At 33.6% G+C, this 26,558-nt stretch overlaps 1 protein-coding gene across 1 annotated transcript in view; it reads left to right on the forward strand.

The window, feature by feature from the left end:
* The window catches only part of sff (BRSK family serine/threonine-protein kinase sugar-free frosting), a 118,381-nt gene that overhangs the window by 80,136 nt on the left and 11,687 nt on the right, over positions 1-26,558 (forward strand). Inside the window, exons 5-10 of the mRNA XM_081728514.1 lie at positions 514-664; positions 4,834-5,049; positions 6,673-6,872; positions 12,670-12,888; positions 20,742-21,022; positions 23,902-24,068. Of these exons, the coding sequence (XP_081584640.1) occupies positions 514-664; positions 4,834-5,049; positions 6,673-6,872; positions 12,670-12,888; positions 20,742-21,022; positions 23,902-24,068 (1,234 nt within the window). The remainder of the gene's footprint in view (positions 1-513; positions 665-4,833; positions 5,050-6,672; positions 6,873-12,669; positions 12,889-20,741; positions 21,023-23,901; positions 24,069-26,558) is intronic.

Genomic DNA, 26,558 nt, shown 5'->3' on the forward strand with positions numbered 1-26,558 from the left:
CTAAAATACATATCCTAATAATTTTGATTTCCGATAGAAGTTCAGACCTAAATGCATCTTTTTAAAATGGCAGAAAATTAAACTGTAACAACTTACTTTCTATTCTTTAAGTTGCAACGTGAGGAAATATATCAGAATGTAAAACATTTTCTACCCAACATTAATACGTACATGTAAAAATGTAAATTTCTTCACGCAGATCGATGACATACTGGATTAAAAAATACATCTTAGAATATTTTATGTAAGTGAAAACATTTTCACAATAACTATCAAACATTAACGCTATAAAAATGAAAAACAAAGATGTTTTAACATGACGCAAAAGTGTATCGGCTACTCTCATACTAAATGTGTGTTTTTATTACTATACAGTAGTTTTCAATGTAAGTTCTTATATTCATTTAAAATTATATTTCACATTTAAATAAATACATAAATACTATACATTCACATATTGTACACTATTGATATTCTAGAATTTATTTTTCTATTCTGCTTCTTACTTTTCAGCCATAGGGACCTAAAACCTGAAAATTTGTTACTAGACGAAAAAAATAACATTAAAATAGCAGATTTTGGGATGGCATCTTTGCAACCTGAAGGCAGTATGTTAGAAACAAGTTGTGGATCTCCACATTATGCATGTCCAGAAGTTATTAGAGTAAGTTGCTAGTGTTCTTTTTTTATATATAACTCTTATTATGGATGGTTTTTACTGTGCGTTCTACAATTTTCTAGATTATAAGAAAAACAATATTTAGAATTTTCTAGAGTACAGGAAAAGTAATGGCGATAGATTAATATTTATTTACCACGTCTCATATAGCCTCGCTGCTTAAAGAGAGGCTAAACTGAAAATCAAATGAAATCAAATACCTATTTACTTTCGTATTTTTACTAGTAATTGTAGAAATTTAGTTTAAATTCAAATTATTATATAAAACTTTATTTAAACATTTCAGTTCTTCGATTTTAAATTAATTTTGTACACTAAAATATAATAATTTCAAATATTTCAACACATTTATACAGGTTGGACACAAAGTCGCTTTCCTCGAAACAAGTAAGGAAAGAAAACAAATAAGCAAGCTATCAGTGACCGTTTTATTTTATTTTATTTTATTTTATTTTTATTTTATTTTATTTTATTTATTCATTTATTTATTTTTAGTATTAGAACTAGCACTGCTGTATCTCTCAGTGTGACTGGGACAAGTAACCATGTTTTCATACGTAATTTAAGAGTTATTTATTGAGTGAAGTTGTGACAAATAGTACAGATGTTGAGATGAATCGCAAATTAGCAAAGGAACAACCTGTCTGTGCTACAAACTTGGTGGAAACACGACAAAAACACAAATGTTATAACAGCAGACTTCAGAAGATTTCTAGATATAGAACCACCATCACGTCAAGCCATGTGAAATCTGAACCTAGATTCGAGTTTACAGGCTCTGTGTATGATTTACCACAAAGCAGATGACCACGAAGTGTACGGAATAAATAAAACGCTGAACTTGCTGCTCAGAGTTGTGTATTTATCACGAAGAAGTCTACCAAAAAGCGCCCACATGACCTGGAAATAATATGTACCTCTATAAGGAAGATGTTAAAGCATTTGAAGATAAAATCTTACCGGTCAAAGCTTCTGTGCAAGTTGCACGAATGTGATCCGGACCGGCGTGCTGAGTTCTGTGAGTGGTTTCTCATTTCTAACGAAGCTGACAGAAATTTGTGAAAAGAAACTTTGTGGACACATGAAGTTCAAACGTAAATAGACACAATTGTGTTTATTGGAGTGATACTAATCCACGGAATAGTGACAGAAGAGTTAAACATCCCTGGTGTTACAATTTGGGGTGGTATTTGGAGTGGTGGTGTCATACAGTAGTGCAAATTAATCCGAACAAGGTACACATTTTGTCATTTAAAGCAATTGCTGTAATATATATAACTATACATGTGCTGTATGTAGAAAGATCTTCAGTACTTTATGTGACCTCCTTTGTTTGTAATCACATCTGTGACACGGTTAAGATTGCACTAATTTTGCACAAAGTTTTTTAATTTTTTCGTTATGATACCACACGTTAACAATGGCACAAAGTATTTTCTCCTTGATTAAAGAATCCACTTTTGACATCCTTTTCTTAACAGATCGACCATAAATTTTCCATTGGATTTCGTCAAGTGAATTTTCTCGCCATGGGAGTACTTGCACATCGTCATTATCAAAGAACTCATTGACTTTTCGAGATGTATGATATTTTCCTAGCTCCTGTTGGGAAACACCATCATCAGCAGAAAACGATTTCTTGAGATAAGATAAGACTTTTCGTCACAGTATTTTAATATATTTCTCCTGTTCATCATCCGCTTTACAGTAACTATTGGTCCAAGCTCTTCAGATGTCAAACAACCCAGAATGCTATTTTCGGAGAGGAGGGGGAGGGGCGTTGGAGTTTGTTACAGGCGTGCTGGTAAAAGTTTTTCATATTTTCCTTTACGAACGAAAGAAATCTTGTGCTCTTGCATTTCAAAATTTCATTCGTCTGAAAGAAAGCATTTTCTTCCAGTCATTCACGGTCCAGTTGCGATGAATTTTGTACTCATTACATATTTATTTTGTAAGCAACTTTTTTTAAATGGTCTACAAGCTTTTCGTCCAGATTCAAGCTACTGTGATTCACTTTTGTAAGGTGGATCCAGTCCACTTGACAGTAAATTACATGTTAAACCAACAGCAATCAGTCTGGAATTCTGTTTGCTTTTTCTAATAAGAATTCTGATCATCTTTTAATGAAGTCTTCCGTTTAGAACCACATTTTCTCTTTCTTTGAGCATGGATGGATCCAGCAATTCGGTATTATTTCAGAATTGAATTAATTATACCCAATTCGACACCACATTCTTTAGCAATTTGTCTCTGTGTCATTAAAGTATGCTGTGATAACGTAACAATTTTCGACAGTTTGTGTGGCGTTGTATTTAATTGGGTAGCAGTTGAAATAAGAACCACTTACATGAAATAACCTTCCCCTTATCACATAACTTTCAATACAACTGACTCTTCTGTCAATGATGAAACACTTCAACAATAAACTCTACAAACCATGTCAACTTTCAACAATGAACTATTGAGTAACAATGACTTCTTCAACAATGAGTAATAATGAGCAACAATGAACTATTGAGTAACATGTTGTTCATAGCACAGGGCATTATTGAATGTGCACTTATTTAAAAAAAAAAAAAGTAACTAAATTTTAAGACTGTAACTTTTATAAGATTATTTAAGATTATTGTATACCTGAAAAAGAATGCATTTTTTTCGGATTAATTTGCATGCTACTGTAGGACCATTCTTTTTTTTGAAGGAACTGTTACCAGTGATACACAGCTCAGATGTTATAGGAAGTTTTCATTCCAGTACTTGAAAATAACCCTTGTTACGAAAACATTCAATTCACGTGACGGCACAATGGTATACCACCTCACTTTGGTGTTATTATGAGGGATTTCTTGAAGCAACATTTCGATGAAGAATTGGTCATCGTGGTACGATAGATTGGCCGCTCCATTTATGTGGCCTCACACTATGTGACTTCTCCATGTGGGTTATTGTCAAAGACTAGGTGTTCCCTGGACAATCGCAGGATTTGGATTACTTCAAACAGCTAATAAAACAATCATTCGAGAGATTGCATGTCAATCTTCGATTGTGTCATGATATTTGAAAATCAGTGCTGAAGAGACGTACCTTGTGTATTGGACATGGTGAGAACAGTTTGAACATTATTTGTGAGTATAATATTGTCACGTCACCTAGCTTATTTTATTTTTTTATTTCTTCACATATTTTAGAAAATGACTTTGTGCACAACCTGTATATATAATCCATCTTGAACTTTTAACTTGTATAGTCTTGTAGAATTGATATTGTACAAAAATGCCGTTGCAATATAAAATGTGTTATAATTCAACACCATTTTATTATTTTGTTTGCTTTGATAGTCTTACAAGCGTATGTAATAACTTAAGCATAGAAACATGTATGGGAATAACATGTATAATTATTGATAGATATCCCGTTGCACAATACCTGCTTAAAATAGGCTTAATTAAGCAGCAAATTTAAACAACGTTGCCGTACAGCACAATTATCAAACTCTTCTGCACCTCTAGTTCATATATTCTCCTAAAATAACCAATATGTTAAGTATTACTTTGTGTTAAACATACATTGTACGCTGTGAAAACGTGCTTGAGCTGATTTTATATCTGAAATAAGCATTGTATGATAATATCTTCTTTGAGCTAAAATATTTTCTTGTATAAGAACCATGATAATTGATTTCCAACTTCATCTTAAAGAGAACTATTTGATGGGCATGTGTGCAGATAAAGGCAATTATACCCACGACCCTCTCTTAAAGACATATGGTGGAATTTAAAAGTATCGATATTTGCTGAAATGTTATTTAAATAAGTTAAACATGAAATTAAAACTATTTTCACTAAGTTAGATATAGTCTAGTACAAAATATGAACTTACATAAACTGCTGACAACGTTGAGTAGCAACGACATGGAAGTCACCTCTGACACAACTGACGATTAGAAGACCAATCTACATCGAGACTGAGAATTGTTTGAATTAAATTTACATAACTAACCTACGTTGTATGCAAAGAAAGTTTAAATTAACGTAGTAATATTAGGTCAGATTCATTAAATAAAATGGAACAATATATATTAGCGTAATATTTCTTATAGAAAGAATTATGCTCTTTCTTCTTTTCTATAAATTTTTATTTGTTATTTCTTATAGGGAGAAAAATACGATGGTAGGAAAGCGGATGTGTGGTCTTGTGGAGTAATCCTTTACGCGTTGTTAGTAGGTGCTTTGCCTTTCGACGACGACAACTTAAGGCAATTACTAGAAAAAGTGAAGCGAGGAGTGTTCCACATTCCACATTTTGTCCCTCCAGATTGCCAAAACTTGTTACGAGGCATGATCGAAGTTAATCCAGATAAAAGGCTGACCGTAAGTAACATCCCTGTACTGTTGTTTTCTTTTTTTCGTTCTTGGATGTAGGTTGCTGAAGGCAATTCTTGAATATGAGAAGTATAATGCTTGTTTTATGTCTACTTTCCTTTTATTCTAATTCTGACTTCACGAAAGCTCTATATTGATTACTAAAATTAAAGAAAATTTAAAGCCCATATCATATTTATCCTTTTTTGTAACTTCATGACAACCAATGTTATGTGGTTAACGTACAGCTACTGAAAAGTTTCAGACTGGGAAATGTATTGCAATTAGCGTATTAAGATATTACAAAGCATTCTACATTACATATTAACATTGCATTTTAACTTTAATATAAATCTTATTCTGTGAAAGCTGTTAAAATTCAAGATTGGCCAAGAGAAACCTAACCCAAACCAAGTGATGAATATATGAGTTGCAAGGTGACATTATACAAGTAAATTAAAGACAAAGGCAGATACTGCTGGAAAGTTGACCACCATGTTGCAGGCACAAGGTGGTCCGATAGATCACATTCAGTGCGATCTATCGTTACATTCACTCGTCCCATTGGATATTGACGATGGTATTGCGTATATTCTGTTGCTGAATGTGAATTGTTCGTAGATTGTTGTGGTACACCTTGCCCTTCAGTTGGCCCATGTATAAAAATCGCAACAGACTAGATCAGAGAACCTTGCACGCCATAGATCTTTGAGGAAAATTCTGTCAAATCTGAAAACAGAATGTACAGTATCCAAAGATCTGTGTTCTGTCGCGATATCTTGTTGGAAATACGGAACATCGTTCGTCTGGAGTCAGTTGATCCACACAGAGCTCGAAGATGTCAACAATGTAACGCACTGTGTTTACTGTGTCTCTGGAGAAAATAGGTCCAATGACACTGGTCTGCCGTCTTTCGATTTATATTCACTCTCGTATTTGGTTCATACTATTCAATTATGGTTCATTAACTGATTTTCCTTTTACGTCATAGGGAGACCACTTTGTTACTAACTGTTTTTTATGTTCAATTATTGCAATAAATTCAATTCAGTTTTAAAAACGAAACGTGCAATTCTATTGGTTAAACTGCTCACAAATTGCAAAGTAGTATTTTATACGCTAAATCATTTTTATGTTCTCTAATATTTAGAGCAAAGAATGTTAGGAGTCTAAACGTTATTGGAAAATTATGTAGAAAATTACTTTGTATTTCTTTTGTTTGTCACTTATCACCTTTCTCTTTATGAGTTTATTGAATCCCCACCTCAGGTTTCTGTTTAACGTATTATATTTGCTGTGTAAATTTCTAGTAACAAGAGTTTGTCAACCAAATAACCAGAAATAATAAGAAAAAAATGTTGATTTTCTTACTTTCCAGCCAAAGAAATATTTTTAATTGTCTGTACTTTGACTTGACAGTGTATATATAATTGCTCAAAATGATGTATATATAATTGCTCAAACCACTTAAAGCCCTAAACTGACACAGAAATAAAAAACAATGTGCAGGTGTATAATCTAGGAAATATAAGTGAAGTTTATATATGCAGAAAAAAGAAATATCAAGCAAAGTAGTTTCTAAACTAAATACGGAATTATAGAAAATCACTATAATATTTTATGTTCTTGTAGCTTGCAGATATCAACCGGCATCCTTGGGTGACGGCAGGAGGGAAAGGGGAACTAGAGTTAGAGCTTCCAATGATGGAAGTAGTTCAGACTCACATCATTCCATCCATTGAGGCTATGGATCCAGATGTCCTCCAGGCCATTTCTAGTCTCGGATGTTTCAAAGACAGGGAGAAGTTGATACAAGAATTGCTCAGTCCAAAGTAAGTACTTTACTTTAATTTATTACTGGTTTACAAGCAAATCAGACCAAAATTTCGCCTGCTGAACAAATTAGTTCACTCACAGTACATTGTTTATACAGAGGTTGTTCAGCCTACGTTTGGCCGATTTCATTCCTTCCCCATCCCGGAAGACAATAACGCACAAAACAGGACCATTGTTGTGAGTTGTGTTAAATTTGTTTCCAAGTGTGTGGGTTTCCGCTCCGTGACCAAAATGCCGCCCAAATTAAGTCGGTTTTGGGAAGACTATGTTGCGGCTATTTATGACGCCCACTTTAGTGTTTCTGTCATTAGAAAACAGTGCAAGAAGAATGGTTGCAACATCAGTTTAAGTGGAATAAAAAATGTTATTAAAAAGTACAAGGGCAACGAAGCTCCACCATTTGGATCACCAACGGAGTTGTCTAGGAAGCGGGAATGCATCAAGGCCACCTCCACCATGCAGAGGAAACTTCGCAAAATGGCAATGCAAGAAAATTCGCCAACACAAAGGTGTATGGCTAATCGTCTTGACGTGTCTTTGGGGACTGTGAGCCGGACGTTATACCATCAACTAAAGCTGGAAAAAGTCATGAAAGCTCGCGACCATCTTCTCACGGATGCCCACCAATAGGAACGAAAGTGTAACACCCGAAAGCTGTACGAACGGCATCTGGCAAAACAAATGTGGATTACGTCGTAACGCTCGATGACCTTTCCGACTGCGGCAAACGAGAGCCATCATGTACCGAGAGAAAGGCGCCAAGAACTTCAGAATGTAGGTCCGTGTCTGTAAAGAATCCTTCCCAAAAGGGTTCATGGTTGTTATTGGCTACTGTTACCGAGGTAAACTGAAGATTCGTAGGGTGGCGAAGAACTGCAAAATAAATTCGCAGTATTTTCAGAAGCAGATCATGCGGCCGATCTACGAGCATGAGATTCCAACGGAAATGACGCCAATCTGGTGCGCATTCACATGGACAAGGCCTCATCACATACCTCACGATCGTCCCTCGCATTCTGCAGGGAGATGGAGGAGGCAAGTGGTATACAGGTGATACCTTTCAATGTGGTACCCGTTAAATCTCCAGATGCAAGTCCTATGGACTATTGTGGATTTGGATTGCTGAAGCGGGCTTTGGGAAAACGGCGTGTGACAACTGTGGAAGGACTTTGGAAAGCTGTGCAAAGGAAATGGGACAAGGTTCCCCTCCTAGTTCTTCAGAGAAGCCTATTATAGTGGAAATTACGCTGTCGGGCTATTGTTAGGAACCAAGGGAAACACATCGAGCACTTACGAACCTGGCGCCATGGATTCTTCTAAATTTTTAGGTAAGTCGAAATTGGCCAAATGTAGACTGAACAACCTCTGTATCTAGTAATATTTCTTCGCAGACTTGCTTCTAATGCTGCCAGTCAATAGAAGGGTAATTGCAGCAATGAAAAACCTTGAATTATAATACATTTATCTGTAGTAAACTTTACATCTAGTTCATCTCCCTTATATTCTTATGTTCTTTGTAAATATGCACAAATTACTAGAGCCCTGATTTTTTATGTAATATCAACCCCTAAAATATGTATTTAAAATGTCTGAAAATGTAAAAAAAATGTAAATTCATAATGAAATGTGTACCATAAATATTTATTTTTAATATTAACTCTTTATTTTCTTTTAAATTTCTTTCCTCAAAAAGGAATATGTTTATTTTAAAAGGACTTGCAACAATATAAGTTACAATATTAGAATGCTTAGTGTTCTTGATCTTCTGTAAAGTACATTCAGGTATTATCCACAGTTTGAATACATTTAATTATTTAATTTCCAGTATGTTAGCACCTGGACTAATATGTTTAGAACTAAATATTCGTTATCCACATGTTTGCATTCAAAAAGTATTTACAAATGTTCAAGTTAACTTAACCTTGGGACAGGCACTGTTTGAATATGTTCAATTATTAGCTTACAATATGCCACTATGTACATTTCCAAATGTTCAGAAGTAAATAGTTGTCATCGAACAGACATTATGTTTTTGTACTCAGAGAAATCTCTCACTACGTCGCAAGAAGTAACCGGAGCATAGGGCAGAAGATAAATGTGATTGGGAGAAATATCATTAGGAGGGTTAACTGTTTCACCATTGAGAATGCGTCTCATTGTCAATAAGCTGTTGTAACTTGGTTCCTTTCGTTCACTGTGCCAAATTTTCTTCCAACTGTCTCTTCTACATCTCCTCCGACAGCTGCCAGTTTCTTTTCTGAATCCTCACATATATCCATGACTTTCAGGAGAGAAAGCCCAATAGTTTCAAATTTGTTGATACTTGTAGCAATCCAACCAAAATTATTGCTTATGTATGCCATATCGCAAACAAGTATCGGATCCTAGAAAAGATTTTGAGCAGTGCGTACTGATACAGCTGAGTCCATCGAAAATGAGTCAAGCATAGATTTGACTTTTTCAAAATGTTCGTTGTAAAGCTGACTTGCCCATATCCAAGAGCCACATCTAGGTATAATAGATTCCAGAGGAAGTGGTACGCCTAGCACTTGTTTCTTATAAACCTGCACACGTTGTGGTGCCTTCAAAAACACCTTTTTCGTGGAAAAAATAAGTTGGTTGACCTCCGGAAACTTGGCTCTCACCTCCTAAGCAACGCGTTTGAGAGAATGTGTCATGCAAGTGAAGTGAATCAAGTTAGAATAAAACACTGTAAGTGCCGTAGCACTTTTTAACATGTATGATGCACTGTCTTTGTATATAAGAAGAACTCTCTCTTCTTGTACGCCATCCGAATCAACACTTTAAGATATCATTCACAAATCGTGCTCCGGTAGAATGATTTGTACGCTCCAGAACTTTGCATACAATGAGATGTGGTGTAGATCGAGAATTAGCAGTTTGGCTTTCCAACTATGAAATTAGCTACATACCGTCCCAAAGCATCAGTTCTCATCGACGGAAATCCATATATAGGAACTGCCTACTTTTATCCTAATTTATTTCAAAGCTTCTGGTAAGAAACTGGAATATCCCTTCTGAAGAGTTGACTCGTCAAAAAACTTTACGGAAACAATATTTTGCAAGGAAGTCCCGGAACTTCGGTACCTGAATTTTGTTCTTAGGGATGTTTGCTGCAATCATTGCTTAAGCACATTTCCTTGTAAAACATACTAAACGAAGAATTCTCTTGCATCTGGGTTAGTAGAACTTGCTTCGTCTCACTTCGTAATTGTTTGTTTTTCCCATGAAGTGAGGTGCCAATATGCCGCTCTGAGACTTCATAGTACACTCGACTTACTTATCATACATTCAAAAAAAAAAAAAAAAAAAAAAAAAAAAAAAAAAAAAAAAAACTTTGCCATCGGTGGTAAATGCATCATCGACTTTGCCATCGGTGGTAAATGCATCATCGACTGCTATCCAAGATTGCAGCTTCTGAGATAACGAGGAGGCAGGTAGAGCCATTCCGGCTTTGAACAGCTGAAACACGGATTAAATACTGAAGCAAGCTCTTCTTAAAGCTCCAAAAGCTAAAATGAAAGGCCCACGAATTATATATACCAAATCCTACGGTTGAGTTAACAATACTTCAATCGGGATTTGTAGTCAGCGGCTGCAAAAATGAAAACAAAGTAGAGATGAAAGATAAGTATCGCTCAGCTTTGTACTTGCCGCCTTCCATTGTTGGTTCTTTTCGTTTTCTGTGTGTTGATTGCTGCTTCTTGTTGCGAGCTGGAAACTAAATCACCATCAACACCTGATGTAATTATTACGATACGGCGAAGCAAAGAACTGCTACGTATGTGCAATGAAGACAAATCGCATTTTAAGTTAGTGTATTGTCGGAAGCTAAAAATGGGGAGAGGGAAAGGAGAAGAGACAGTTCAAATTTTACTTTTTATCTACCACACTAACATATAAACCGAAAGTCCAATGAATTTTCCTCTTAAGGATTGTTTAATGTAAAGAATATTTCATATCTTAATAATATGTAATATTGAGTAATATATATAAAAATAGTTATATAAAACTTTACTATGACATCCCTACTGACGTAATTCGTCAATATTTTTTAATTCCATGCATGTACGTATAAAAGAAAAAATATCTTACTACATAGAAATTCGGGCTCTACTAGTTACATATAAATAAGCATGAAAAGGGGAAATTTTAGTGAATTTCGTTATACATGATAGCCATTGTTATTCTATGATTCTCTGTTGCTTGTGCATATTTGAAAAGAATGAAAATTAGAATCATTGCTTAAGGGTCTTCACTACAGCGAAATTAAACTACGCTAATTTTAGTGTGTTTCTGTAATACCTTCAAAACAAATAAAAATACTCGTAAAACGGAAACGTAGTGAACTAGATAATACGATTTTGCATGTGATACCGTTATCACAACTCATCTATCTGCTTTCGATTTGCAACTGTAGAAAGATTTAGCATTTTTTGCGGGTTCTGTAAATAGCGGGATACCAAAAGCTTGTAGGTGAATTGTGGTTAAGGTATCACATGCAAAATCGTATTGTCTAGTTCACTACGTTTCTGCTTTTCGAATATTTTTAATTGTTTTGAAGATACTACAGAAAAACTAAAAAATTATCGGTAGTTTAATTTCGCTATAGTGAAGACTCTTAAAGTTAAAATTTTTAAAAAGAAAAAATCTTCAATACATTATTTTTTAAAGTTCTTTGAAACATTGCAGATAAATAAATAAATAGATGTAAGAAAATAAATTGATTATTTATTGATATATTGATAAATTGATAATTTCGAAATAAATATTTATAATTACGTTTCGGAAACAATTTTTATTTCAACTCTGTAACAATATACGTCTGTAACCTGGCAATGTACCAGGGCAGTCAAAAAGTTCCTGGAATGTTATTGTGGTTTTGGCATTTATGATGCAATCATAACGAATCTTGTCCAGGACACTCCTTAGGTTGCCTAACTATGAATTTGACAAGTATGAATACGTGATAACAGGCAGTGTACGGGAAGTATAGCTGAAAATGAAGGAGTGTATGTGGTGATTACTTGGCGCTATTTGACAGATCGAGCAACACGCAAATATCAAATTCATGTGCAAATTGAGGAAAATCTGATTCAGAGTTTGATAGTCTTGGAAACAGTTTAGAATCATCCTAGCAACAGTTTTAGTTTAGCTTTTAAAACAATTAGCTTTGGGATGTTTCTATCTTCCCAAAGCTAAACATGGACCTTCTTCGTTTCGCCAACGTAAAAGAGATCAAAAACAAACGCAAAAGAGGTTTTTCGGAAGATACCAAAAGAGGCTTTTCGTTGGTGTTTCCAACAATCGCAGAAGCGGTGGAGCAAGTCCCGAAGGTGCCTACTTTGGAGGTAATTAAGTAAATGCATACTTATATTATGGAATAGAGAGCTACATCGAAATTTTGGGAACTTTTTGACTGCATTGGTATATTAGACAATTGTAATGAAACAGTACCACAAAAACTTAAATACTACTTTGTAGAGTTACTCACATTGTGTTTATCACAAGACAAGATTAAGTCATTCAGTGCTTAGATATATTTCTATAAAGGTAAGTCCCACGGAGACTGACTAAAATTGCTATAGAAATACATAATACTAGTTCAGAAAATTCTGCTTACTATAAACATATACATTTTTTAATATTATAATGTGTAATGTTCAAATGTAATTTATTCGTTCGATTATATTTTAGAAATTTATAGTTCAGAATTCTAAATTATTTAAGTATGAGTTACTCCACTAAAGAAATGTGTCTTATCTATTTCAGCCACAATACTGAAAAAGTTATCTATTTTCTCCTACTTGAACGAAAACGAAGACGGCCGGCCTTTGAGGATGACACAGAAATAATTATTCGAAGTAGATCAGAATCCTCTGATCCACCTCGGAAACGTATTGATACGTGTAAAGTAAATGGTACAGCTACATATCAATTCGGTCAAATTAGTGAAGGGTCACCGTTAACACCAAGAAGACAACAATTTAAGTATGTTTTCTTCTATTCTTATTTTCTGAAAAATATCATTAAAATGGATAAATAGTTATATTTTGAAATGGAAATGTGGAAATAAAAATTCTCGGATACATTTTCGGCCTTGAAATTGAATAATGAAAAATTTTAGAATAAGAAATTTCTATCATAAATTTTGAAATATTAAGTATAATACTTCCAGATTGTATAATAACTATATCATAAAATTTGAAAGATAACTGTTTCTTAGACACATTATCTATCTTGAGGTTGAATAATCAAGGATTCTCAAATAAATTTCTTTCGTTTTCTTTAAAAAAGTATATTTTCACTTTTGAAATTGAATCATCATTATGCGACTGAATACTAATTATCCATCAAAGATTGTTAAGTATATTTGAAATTTTAAAAGATCTTAAAATTTTAAAAGATTACTTAACATTTAAGTTTGTAGCATTTTTCTCGCATAATGAACTCTGAAAGTGTCGTTTGATATTTATATATTTTCAAACATATACTTAAGTACAAATACATTATATATATATATATATATATAACATTACAAAACATTATGTATATATTATATTAGAAAAAGTAGTGAAAGCATAATCTTAAAATTAACATTTTCGCTCCTGGGTGCTACTACTTTTACTTATTAAAAATACTACTTCCACACTAAGCTACTCTTTATTTACGAATACGGGTACATGCACACAAACTTTAAATACACTTTACTAATTATTATATTTATGCTACAAAATATTGTTCTTCACAATACTTATGGCATGCCCACTTATATACCCCAACTTCACTCTTGCTCACACATACTCTTGACTCATGCCAAAGCCGGCCATACTCATGCTCCGTCACAGAATATTGACAGTACTCTCACACTCTTTACTTGCTCTACCACATTCTCCACAGATTATTCACTATTACACTCTTCCACATTCTTCACAGATTATTCACTATTACACTCTTCTACATTCTTCACAGATTATTCACTATTACTCTTCCACATTCTTCACAAATTATTCACTATTACACTCTTCCCCCCTTATTTTTTAAATTTTATTTTGTTTTACAATGACAATCTACTAGGTGGTCTCCTGATCCTTCTGGATCTTCTTGGTGGCTGCCAATCTTGCTGCCCTACTGGTGATCTGCCATCTCCTGGATATCTTGTTGGTAGCTGCTTATCTTGGTCCCCTACTGGTGTTCTGCTATCTTCTGGATATCGTCTTGGTAGGTGTCGATCTTGCTCTATGACTGATGTTCTGTCATCTTCTGGATTTATGTTTGGACTTCTGGACAGTTGTACATGTTGTCTATCTTCCACTGCTGCGTCTGCAAGCGGGTTCCTTCGGTTAAGAAACAATATATCCTCCTGACATTTTCTGTTTTCTTAAAAGCTGCTTTACTGTCTGCACAGCTTTTTCCACGATACCATTGCTTTCTGGGTTGTAGGGTGGAGTTAGCACTGCCTTAATGTCTCTTTCCTTTAGGTATGTCGTGAACTGAAATGATGTGAAAGAAGGTCCGTTTTTGGATACTAAAGTCTTCGGATACCCGAAAATTTGAAAAACCTCGTCTAACTTTTGTTTAGTTTCAGATACTGTCGTTGAGTTTACATTCCACACTTGGATCCATTTTGAATAACTCTCCACTAACAACAAAAATTTAGATCCCACACAATCAAAGTGATCTACATGCACTCTGTCATCGGCTGTGCTTCTGTTTTCCAACTATTATACTGATTCTTCGAGTTATTCCTATGCATGCTACTACACGTTTCACAAAATTCACTCATTGTTTTGATATCACGGTCTAAACCTGGCCACCAAACTACTTCCTTAGCTACAGCCAGCATTCTCCAAGTACCTAGGTGATTCTTGTGTAGCTGTTCCAGATATTTCTTCCTTAACTTATGTGGGAGTACAGTTTTCCCTTCCATAATCACACATTTGTTCACAACTGAAAGTTTTTGCCTGTTCTGAAAGAACGTTCTTAACTCTGTAGTATTATGTTCTTCCTTCAACTTCCTGGATCAGCCTTTTACTATCCATTCTCTCACCTGACATAACAGTCGGTTTGCTACTGATGCCTCCAGGACTTCTTGTATCGTTAATGGTACCAACATTATTTGACTTATGAATTCTTTTTCTATTTTTTCATTCACTGGTGACTCATAAGTTGGTAGTCTGGATAGGAAATCTGCTACTTCCACTTGCTTACTATAAAGTATTTTGGAGTCATGCGAAGACAAGAACAGCATTCATCGTTGGAGTCTTGGTGAAGCTGCGTGTGGAATAGCTTTTTCTCCGAATATAATCTTGACTGGCATAGAATCTGTAATAATCGTAAAACATCTACCGAACCAATATTTAGAAATTTCTTTACTCCGTGTATTATCGCTAATGCTTTCTTGTCAAACTGAGCATAGTTACGTTCTGCATTGTTCAATGTTACTGACGTACACGCTATCGTCTTCAATTTGTTATTCACCTTGTTACACAGCATAGCGCCGATTCCATCCTGTGGTGCATCTGTAATGCGTACCACCTCTTCCTTCTCATCAAATGGGTGTAGTATTTCCGCCTTCTTCAGCAGTTCTTTCGCTTGTGCAAATTCTTGTGCATGTCGTTCATCCCAACACCATGTGGCTCCTCTTCTTAGTAATGTATACAACGACGGAATTTTTGACGCTAAGCCAGGTAGTTGTCTATGGTAAAATGAAAGCATGCCTAGGAAGGCCTTCAGTTGCGTTACATTAGCCGGTTTGGGACATTTCATGATCGTTTCCACCTTATCTTCCATTGGTCTAATTCCTTCTGGACTAATATAATGTCCCAAATATTTTATTTCCTATTTGAAGAAAACACACTTGTCTCCCCGAAGTCTGATGTTTAGATCCTTGAACTTTTGTAGGAGTATTCGTGTCTTTTCATAACAGTCATACATATCTTTTTCCCATATTATCACATCATCCAAAAAACACGCAGCCCACGGTAAATCTTGTAACACTGACTCTATAAACTTTTGAAAAATTTGCGCTGCACAGCTCAACCCAGATGCTAGTCTTTTGTGTTGGTAGAAACCCCCAAAGTGTGTTCAGTGTCATGTATTTTAATGAATTTTCATGGATCAACAATTGTTGGTACGCCTGCTTTAGGTCACACAATACGAAACAATGGACACCCTTCAACTTGTTCATTAAGTGCTCAATTCGTGGTAGTGGGTATTATACTTTATTTACCGTCACGCGAAAGTCCCAGTATAACCCGATGCTTCCATAATTTTTTCTCGCTAATACCAGTGGCGTCACCCAATCGGAATAATCCACTTGTTTCAAATCCCTTGTTGCACCAACTTGTCTAACTCATCTTTCACTTGTGGTTTGAAACTTACCGGTATTTCGTATGCCTTCCTGAAAATTGGTACCGCTTCTTCTTTCACTGGTAATATCACTTTGTACCATTTAACTGGTGTGTTTAAGTCTCCCTCAAACACTTCTTTGAATTCTTCTTTGATTTTCTCGGTTAAGTTGTCAGCTACGGTTACGTCATCTGTTCCTACATTTGTTCCTATCGAAGTAATATTACTACTGAACTGTTCTTTCCAACGAGGCCAAAGTATATCGATCCATGAACGTCACACAATTGGTTTATTTAGTTCAGCATCCTGTGCGTATAACGGTAACTGCCACTTATTATTTTTCCACTGCATTTCCACCTTCACTTTTTCTTTGGTGTCCAACGAAATTCATTTTTTCTTTGGTGACCATCGGCGTTGCATAATTTGATGGTATCCGATACTATTTGTTTGTTGGGGAAATGTTCGTTGCATACATCTCTACTGATTACTGACACTGTGGCACCGATATCCAGTTCGAAAAGCACTGTCTTACCGTCACATTTTAATGGTACGTTACGTAAGTCCTTGCGTTTACCGTCTGGTATTTCCATTGCCAATAATTCAACGATCCTATCTAAGTTTTCTTCCTGCATTACTCACGTTTCTGGGACAGTCACGTTAATTTCTTTCACTTTTTCTGTTACTTCCTCTGTGTCACTAGTTCCTTCTTCTTCATGTCTCTTAAAACACTTTCTGGAAATGGCCTTGTACACTACAAAAATTACACTTTATATCTTTTTCAGGACATGAGTATTTGTAATATTGTTTTCCGCACTTACCACACACAAATTTACCCTTGTACCGTTCTGCTTTATTACTATTTCCACTGTTACTACTGTACCTTACCTGTGTTTGATTTTGCTTGTTTGACCTACCTTGACAGTGACTCAACACATGCACCTGACCGACCTCTTCGAATTCTTTCTCTCTCGTGACTGCCATGTCGTTACCAATACTTTCCGTTTGCTCCGCTATTTGAACAGCTAGTGTGAAGGTCATATTATCTTCTGCTAACAATCTCTTACGCACTTAATCGTCGTTAATGCCGTATATGAACTGATCCCGTAATGCTTCTTCTAAAAATATGCCGAATTTACACAATGCTGTTTGCTGTCGCAACGTGGCTACAAACTCGATAGTGGACTGACCTTGTGACTGTTGAATAAATTTGAATTTATACCGCTCTCAAATTGCGTTGAGTTTCGGTCGGAAGAGTAACACTAACTTATCTTTGATTTTTGCATAGGTCAGATTTTGTATCTTTTCCGGTTCACAAATGTCTTAATAATTTGTATGTTTTCGCACCGATAGACTCAATCAACGTAGACACTTTCTTTGCGTCCAGTAACTCCATGGCTATACAGCATTGATGAAACCTGTCCAAATAATCACTTATTTGTTGGTCTTCAACCTCAAAAGCTTCAAAAAGTTTGGAGCCTGCCATGTTGTAGATCCTTTTCCTCGTCGCCACGGCTATTACTTTTACTTATTAAAAATAACTACTTCCAAACTAAGCTAGTCTTTATTTGCGAATACGGATACATGCACACAAACTTCAAATACACGTTACTAATTATTATCTTCATGCTACAAAATAATGTTCTTCACAATACTTATGGCATGCCCACTTATATACTCCAACTTCACTCTTGCCCACACAAACTCTTGACTCATGCCAAAGCCGGAAATACTCATGCTCCATCACAGAATATTGACAGTACTCTCACACTCTTTGCTTGCTCTACCACATTCTCCACAGATTATTCACTATTACACTCTTCCACATTCTTCACAGATTATTCACTATTATACTCTTCCACATTCTTTACAGATTATTCACTATTACTTTTCCACACTCTTTACAGATTATTCACTATTACACTGGGTTCATAAAGCAGATTCTAGCTTTGTGTCAGTTTACTGCATTTTTCAGAGTTTTTATCAGTAGTAGAAAGAAATGCATCTCGTGCAGGAATACACACCAAATAAATCTTTACACTTCTGTTGTAAGACGAATACAACATTTATTGGTATTGTTGGGTGGAACTGCTACAATATCACCGAGCTGATTTGGGCTTAGGATTGAAAGTGTTAAAAAGATCACACTATTAGCACTTGTGCTAAAATGCTTCATCAGATAGGAAAGAAGCAGTACGAAAGAAAAAACTATTTAAAAAAACAAAAGCATGTAATTGAGCACCATAGTGGACTACAGTCATGTGATATATGATAGCGTTACCAAGCTATAAGTAGATGGAATTTAGTGGAGAAAGATAAACCTATTGAGACAGATAGGAGTACAAGAGAGCAAAAAAAGTAACAAGTGAAAAGAAGATATCTGCATAATATGGAGAAAGCGAACTGAACAATGAAAATTACTGAAAAAGTTAACAAATAAATAAATAATACTTAAAAATTAAAAGCAATAAATAGAATGTAATGAAAAGAATTGGGAAAAATTTTAAAATATATCTATCAAAAACATAGTGGGTGGTGTGAGACAGAGTATTATAGAGTCAAAACCAGAGGAACGCTTCAGTACACGGCTGTAATGTGACTTCCCATCTCCTTGTGCCGTCCAACATAACACTTAGTTGGACTGTTCTAGATGAAGTATTGTAACGAAAGTATTCATATTGTTAATCTTATTTACTTCTTTTATTTAAAAAAAAAAAAAATATTTATTTTTAAATAGTGACAATTTCGTTCTATCCAAATTTAATATCGTTGTCAGATATTGTACGAAAACATTTCCTGAAGAATAATTTTCTTTTAATTTTTTTGGCACAATTCTCACTCTCTCTCTTCTTTTAATCCCTCTATAATTTTTGAAATCAACTCTAATGATGATCAATGTTAAGATAACCAGTTTTTGTTTCATATCTTTATACTAGCATATATTACCCGCTTCGCTGGGTTGAAATGAAAATTTAAATGCACAACTACGTATCTCATGTATTTAGTACCCGTGAGATATGCTGTTTTCGTTTTTAATGGCATCGATTTAAACAGCATCGGAAAGATCATTGATCATCTCGGCGATCCAGAAAACCATGGATTCGACACTAATACTGGCCATTTTCGATCATTTACATACAATATATATATATATTCCCCTCCCCTATGTTGCAGGTCATGGCATCGGAAGTGTCATCGTTCATCTCAGCAACTCTAAAAAAATGTTGATTCAGCACTAATATCGGTCATTTTCGATTATTTTAAAATTTTTCTCCCCCTCCCCCTCTTCTACGTTGCATCGTCAAAGTGAATAGCCTAAAGTAATTCCTGCCCCTAAACTCATGTATGTTGAGAATTTGATTGAGATCGGTCGAGTGGTTCAACAGTGATGAAGTCACAAAGGCTGTCATTTTAATTTTATTGTTTTACATATATATATATATATATATATATATATATCTTCCCCTCCACCTAGTTTGGCTCGTCAAAGTGAAACTATAAAAGACACCCAAACCCCGACCCTCATATATGTTGAAAATTTGATCGAGATTGATTGGGTGGTTCAAAAGTTATTAGGTTTTATTAGTTTTTATTTATACGTCCCCCTCCTCTCCCCCTCCCCTATGCTCTACCGTTAAAGTGAAACTACAAAAATGTTTCCAGATCCGAACCTCATATATCTTGAAAATTTGATTGAGATTGGTCGTATAATTCAACAGTTATTAAGTTACAAAATAGTCACTTTCAGTCTTATAATATAAATTGAATTGTATATATCTCCTCCTCCTTCTTCTCCCCTAGTTGTTCGGTCAAATTTAAATCACAAAAACGATCCCAGGCCTGAACCTCATCTATGTTGAAAATTTGATCAAGATCGGTCAAGTGGTTCAGGAGTTATTAAGTTTTATTTATTTTTCATACCCCCTTCTCCTCCCCCCGCAGCTCTACATTCAAAGTAAATAGCCTAAAACCAGCCCAGCCTCGAACCTCATCCATGTTACAAATTTTATCGAGATCAGTTGGGCGGTTCAGGAGATTTAAAGACACAAACATAGTGATTTTCAATTTTATATATATATAGATTAGACTAACATTCAAAAGAAAGCTATCTATATAAAATTATTCATCCGATGATTACTTTTAAGATCTGTTCGAGATGACAACGCATTTTTCTGAGGCCATTGATAACATTAAAAATAAAAATTAACATACTTCCGCTTCGAAAGTAAATAAGAACAGCATTAGGGTTATTTTCTTGCTTACTTGCTGGTAGGTCCTTCACGCAATATAACACCAAGGTAAATTTAGTTTCAAATCACATTGAAAATAAATTCAATAACTGAAAAACTTGTGTTCTATTCATGGCTTTGGAGAATTTAAGTAAACTTCAGTGCTCTATAGGTGTATAATTTCTCAATAGTGTAATTAACGTTATTGCTAAGTACTCGTCACATGATTTATTATAATTTGTTAATGTATTAAAATTTCATACACAGAAGTGTTTCCATATTGGATGGCACACGACATAGGCGAACAGGGAGCCATTCCTCTAACCACTCACCGCTCCATAGCAACAACACGACGCCTACGGTGTCTCCGGTACCCTCACAGAAGGTCATCCATCGAGGCCATGCCCCTTCACATGTAAATAATGATGATACTCCAACACCAACTCCTCCTGGTTCTCCACATGCGGGTCATCACTGGCGGACACGGCTCACTACTATCAAAAATAGTTTCCTTGGTTCACCCAGGTTCCATAGAAGAAAACTTCAAAGTAAGTACGCAAAACCCGACTATATAACTAATATAACTATATAACTAGATATATAACTAATATTTAATCATATAATAAGAATATATTTATGAAATGTCGTACAGTAAAATGATAGTAATTTGTTTCTTAATTATTTTTTGCTAACAAATAAGCAGTAAAAGTTCAAGATAGAAAGTGGGAATGTGGACGAAACATAAAAGAACTAGTTAAATAATAATTTCAGATGAGCTTCACAAGATTTCAGTCTTTAAGTTAGGTATAACATTTACAAACTTATTAGTATTATATTCTTTTACGATTGAAAAGTAAAAGAATATAACAAGGTCAATACATCAATGAAACCAAAGAACAGCAGAGGAACTCTTACAAACTATTATTATATTTCGACATTTCTTAATTTTTTTACGGATATATTTTATAATCAAAGAGTTTAATTTTAGGAGTTTGTGTGGTGTTTATCTTAATTTATATTTTTTCCTGATGATCATTCTTCAGTTACTTTACTAGTTTCCTCAGAGGTACATAAAGATATTAAACTTTCAGTATATATACTTCTGCAAAAATTATCTTTTAGATTATTATAGTTTTTTCCTAAACAGTGTTACTTCTTTGCATTATTGAATCATATCCATATTATTATATACAGTTATGTAAAACATAAAGAAAACGGAATACTGATTAAAGAAAAATGAAATGAAATCTTCGAGTTTTACGTCCCACGGTTACGCCGGTTAGGCTAAAGAAGACGGTGATTATGAGAAATGGATGAAATGGTGGAATGAAGAAAGTGGGAGGAAACGTAAGAACCCCGAGAAAAAACCACGAGCACGGTGTTTGTCCACCAGAAAGTCCACACGGCGCGAGCTGGGATCGGACGAGAAACCCCAAGCACCGGAGGTGAACGCTCTACCACTGAGCCACCGCGTCTCCACTGATTAAAGAATTAATCTAGTCTAAAATCAATACTGGAAGTGAACTAATAGTAATAATAATAATAATAATAATAATAATAATAATAATAATAATAATAATAATAATAATAATAATAATAATAATAATAATAATAATAATAATATAGCATATTTCATTTTCTTTTACTCTTGGATAATATGAGTTTTTAAAATAGATTTTTGTTTACTTTTTTAAAAAAAATATCAAATGAACAATTAAATCTTTGGTTTTTTCTTTTTACTTTAGTTTCTGTACTTGAGGTTCGCTGTTATAGAAGAATTCTTGTTCAAGTTGAAATCCGTAGAGTCGTCTCCTAAACTCTCTTCTTATATTTCAACTCTTCCATTTAAAATATAATTTATTCATCTCATTTCATAATACGTATAGGATTCAAGACTTATAATCTTCGAAAATGTATTTCATTATTTGTTTCAACTTCTGTTTGTTATTAACTTACCTTCTAACATTTTCATATCAAAATGCATTGTAGCAAAAACAGATTGCAGAAAACCAACATTAAACCATCGGTATGTGATTCTTTATATAAATGATTAAAGTTCTAATTAATACAGATCTACAGACGGCTCTTTTAAGACTTAAAAACCATCGAAAGTGCAAGACAGGCGGTTTTTATAGAACTTTTATTTGAAAGTATGGCACCTAACTTAAGTACTTTGAAAAATATTAGAGAAACTAGTACAAGTCATATTAAAATACCCATGTTTGTGAAGCGTACTACAGATACACAACTGATTTTAAGAGAACAACTGGAAGTTTAGTAACTGCTGGAAATCTTTCTAGTACTCTGCAAACGTATTTATTAAAATCTTTTGTTTCATTTCACATGAAGAATCAAGTCTCAAATTTAATGATGTTCTTCCGTAGCATATGAAATAAGAGATGTAAATATATTTCTTTCCCATATTATCTTCATTCTAGCTTGTAAATATTTCAAGATACCTTTTCAAATAAAAATTATACGATATATTGCTGTAACTATAGCAAAACATAAATAGAAATATATATATATTTAATGTTTGTTAAATAAAATCCTTAGTCAATAAGGAAAGCACTCTATAAATTTCACTTCAATGGTAAATTGTACTAAACGTTGTTCGAAATTAATTAAAATAGTTCATATATTCGAAAATGTCTAAAATGATCATCGTAATGAGTATTATAAATATTCTGTTGTTATTATCAAATCATTTGCCGGAAATTTAGGAATTTCCATGTACTCTCGTTTTAACATAAGAATTATCTTGTTATGTTTTCTTCTAATATTTTCATTAATTTCAATCTTCTTCTTTCAATGCCTTTTTGCCTTCCACTATACTTCCCACTACATCCCTAATAAGACACATTCTTTTCAAATATTTTTACCAATACCTTTCTTCTCTTTCTATAGTTCTGATAATATTTTCTCATTGACCTCTCATTCCACTCACCTAATTGACGTAATTCGTATCTACGCTTACATTTCCAATACAATTTTTAACTACAGTAACGCCACATTAATTGTTTATTTGGAGCAATTTACTATATCTATAATCTCCTTTATAGTTTCTTTCAACGATTGATTGAAAGGGACAATATAGTAATTAATCACTTTCTTCGTTCAAACCTGAAGCTGTGACTCAAATATATTTTTAATATTCTCGTTCGTGTTTCACACATCGTTTCTAAGTTTGATAATTACTATCGGTCTGGTTACACATTTTTATTTACATATACCGTATATTCATTTAATTTTAATTAAAAACAATACCATTTCAAATATTTATAATATTTGTGTTGTAAGCATAAGCACAATATACAAAAATAAGATGTCTATATCAACTAAAAAAATTATATCTACGAATATATTAGTGTATGAGCAAAATCAGTCAACTATAAATTTAAAATAATGAATGCATTGTTCGTTCCAGCATCTTCTGAAGAAGTTCACCTAACTCCCGAATCCTCCCCAGAGCTCACGAAGAAATCTTGGTTTGGCAGCCTTATGACTACAGAAAGGGACGAAACTTTTACGATTCTAGTCAAAGGAAAGCCTTTAGCGAGTGTCAAGGCCGATCTCATTCATGCATTCCTTTCTGTAAGTGATGTAGTTCACACTATGAACAGCATATTAATTATTTCATTATATTATTGTATAGGCAAAATAAATATTTCACAAGATAATTCTTAAGTAGTCTTTAATTTCTTATTCTAATTTTGTCATGAATCTATTATATTCGTTACCAGGGTTGAAAATGATGAATTAAACATAAATAACTATAACGCACAGGAGAAAAATTTCCAATATTACAAAATATTCTTTCCTTAAAGCGAAAAATAAGATAAAACACGAACCAAACAAGGTAGGAGGAAAAGAAAAAAAGGTGCAATTAGAAGAGTCTTCCAAGGAAAATACTTATATTAACAAATTCTTCTCCATAAATATTGGACCACACATGATCAAATTACTAAGTACTGTTACTTTACTGCCTTCTTGATCATCATCTGTAATATTATGTGTGTGACAAGATTCTTGTATTGATAACTTAAATTCTAGTTAGATATTTTTATAGTTTGTTGTTACTTCTTATCCCTGAGAGTACATGAGACATGTACTAAAGTTTTAACATTGAATTTAACGTCTTCTAGTACCTGGGTTCTGAGCAGAGTCTCCTACACCAAACTTGAGAATATTAACCGTTAAACCACGAAGAAGCTCTTGTAACTTATTACTGTTCTTATGTGTGTAAAGATCTCTTTTTGAAAAGAATAAAAGTATCTATTTTGTGTGCAAATCTCCGCGCTTCTAGTTAGAGGCCGAATTTCTAGTTTCAATAAAAAGCTATTTTAAAAGTTAGTCTCTGCATATTTGTTTCCTCATTTTTAAATAAGGTACATTATAGTTATCTAAGTTCTTATTACTACAGTCATTAAATAAAAACAGACTATACTAAGAAGTACCAAGCAAAATATTTTGTATATCATTTCACACACAGTACTTTTGTAATTTGAGGTTTACATGTATTAAAAATAAAATAATACTTTCTACTCTCAGACGATAAGCTCAAATTTACTTTCACTATGACTAAGTAATTAAAACTAGTAACAAAGTGAAATTTTTCTTTAATTCAGTAAAATTTTGCTTCTTCAATATTAAATAAAATATATCGATCTTTTAGGATTATAGTAATAACCTCTCAGAGGCACCACATAAGTGCTATTTTATGCTTACACACGATTGTAGTAACGGGTATGCATAGTTACAACTAGCAGTGAACAAAACTTTGGTTATCAAAAATAATATTATGAAATGTTTCAATATGCTTAAATAATTTTTAGAGAACTTGTTTCCAAATAATTCAATGCACACATATGTGAAACATAAATTTACTGTATTGTATTTAGTATTATCATTATGCTCCATAGTACGTAGAGTCGAAAAGAACAGACATTATTTTCTTATTTTTCGATATTAAAGGGGTTTTATCAAATATCTTATATACGAGTACTTTAATTATAACATGTTACAAGAAGTTACAACATGTATAACAGAACTTTCTAGAACATTTAACATAATTGTGATCAATTATATTTTTAAATAAACTTACAGATACAACTATAAACACAATCGGAACAACAAATCTGATATTTAAAAACATTATGTAACATCGTAAACAACTATAGTTCTTCGTCCATTTATAAACATTATTACAAACTTCATATTATAATGAGATATGGCGTTTGTAAATTTTAACCAATTATTTTGTGTTATTATTTTGATATGATTAATTGAATTAATATGTTAAATATGGACACACAAAGTTTTGAGAACAGTTGTCTTCCCCATACAGAAGTTTATTAAAATACTTAATAATATGATACAACTATAATGACATGAGAGATTATGGTGTAGATAACCGCGTACTTACTTGTAAGATGAAGTAAGTACTGCTTGCAATAAAATAAATATAAGAGGAACATAGTATAATGTCTTGTATTTAGCTAAGCAATTCTCTTATCTATTTTTTAAAATCCTTTTTACACTATTTTAAGTTCATACAATATTTAATTCCATATTTAGATTATAACAATTCTGTGAGATGTCCTCACAGGTCTAACATTTTTATTGAGGACAGATCACTTAGTTCCCCCAAAATTACAAATAATCAGATATATAGATATCGAGTATGTTAGTCAGCTGCTGCAGTGTATCAATTGACTACAGGCATAATACCTCATTCCACTCTGTTTATTATGTTACTACGGCAACATCTATGTTTTCTGTCAAACTTCTAGACAAAGTTCTGAGCTTGATTACAAAATAGAATCATACAACACAAATCTCATGCATTCATTTATGCTTTCAACCAGTTTCGTGCTTTTGAGTTAAAGGAACGTATTCAAATAAATGAAGTGCTATTTTTTAGTAAGATTCTACAATTGACCATAGAAAGTATTTGTAGATGGAGTAGTGAGAGTTTGAGTTTATTACTTTTTCTCTTTATTTAAAATTATTGACTGTGGTTTAGAAGCTATGTTCTCCAAATTCTAATATTACCTTTTACAGTTATTATGAAAAAGTGTAGAA

This window comes from Thermobia domestica, chromosome 10, assembly GCF_964235325.1.
Source record: "Thermobia domestica chromosome 10, izTheDome1.hap1.1, whole genome shotgun sequence".
Taxonomy (NCBI): Eukaryota; Metazoa; Arthropoda; class Insecta; order Zygentoma; family Lepismatidae; genus Thermobia; species Thermobia domestica.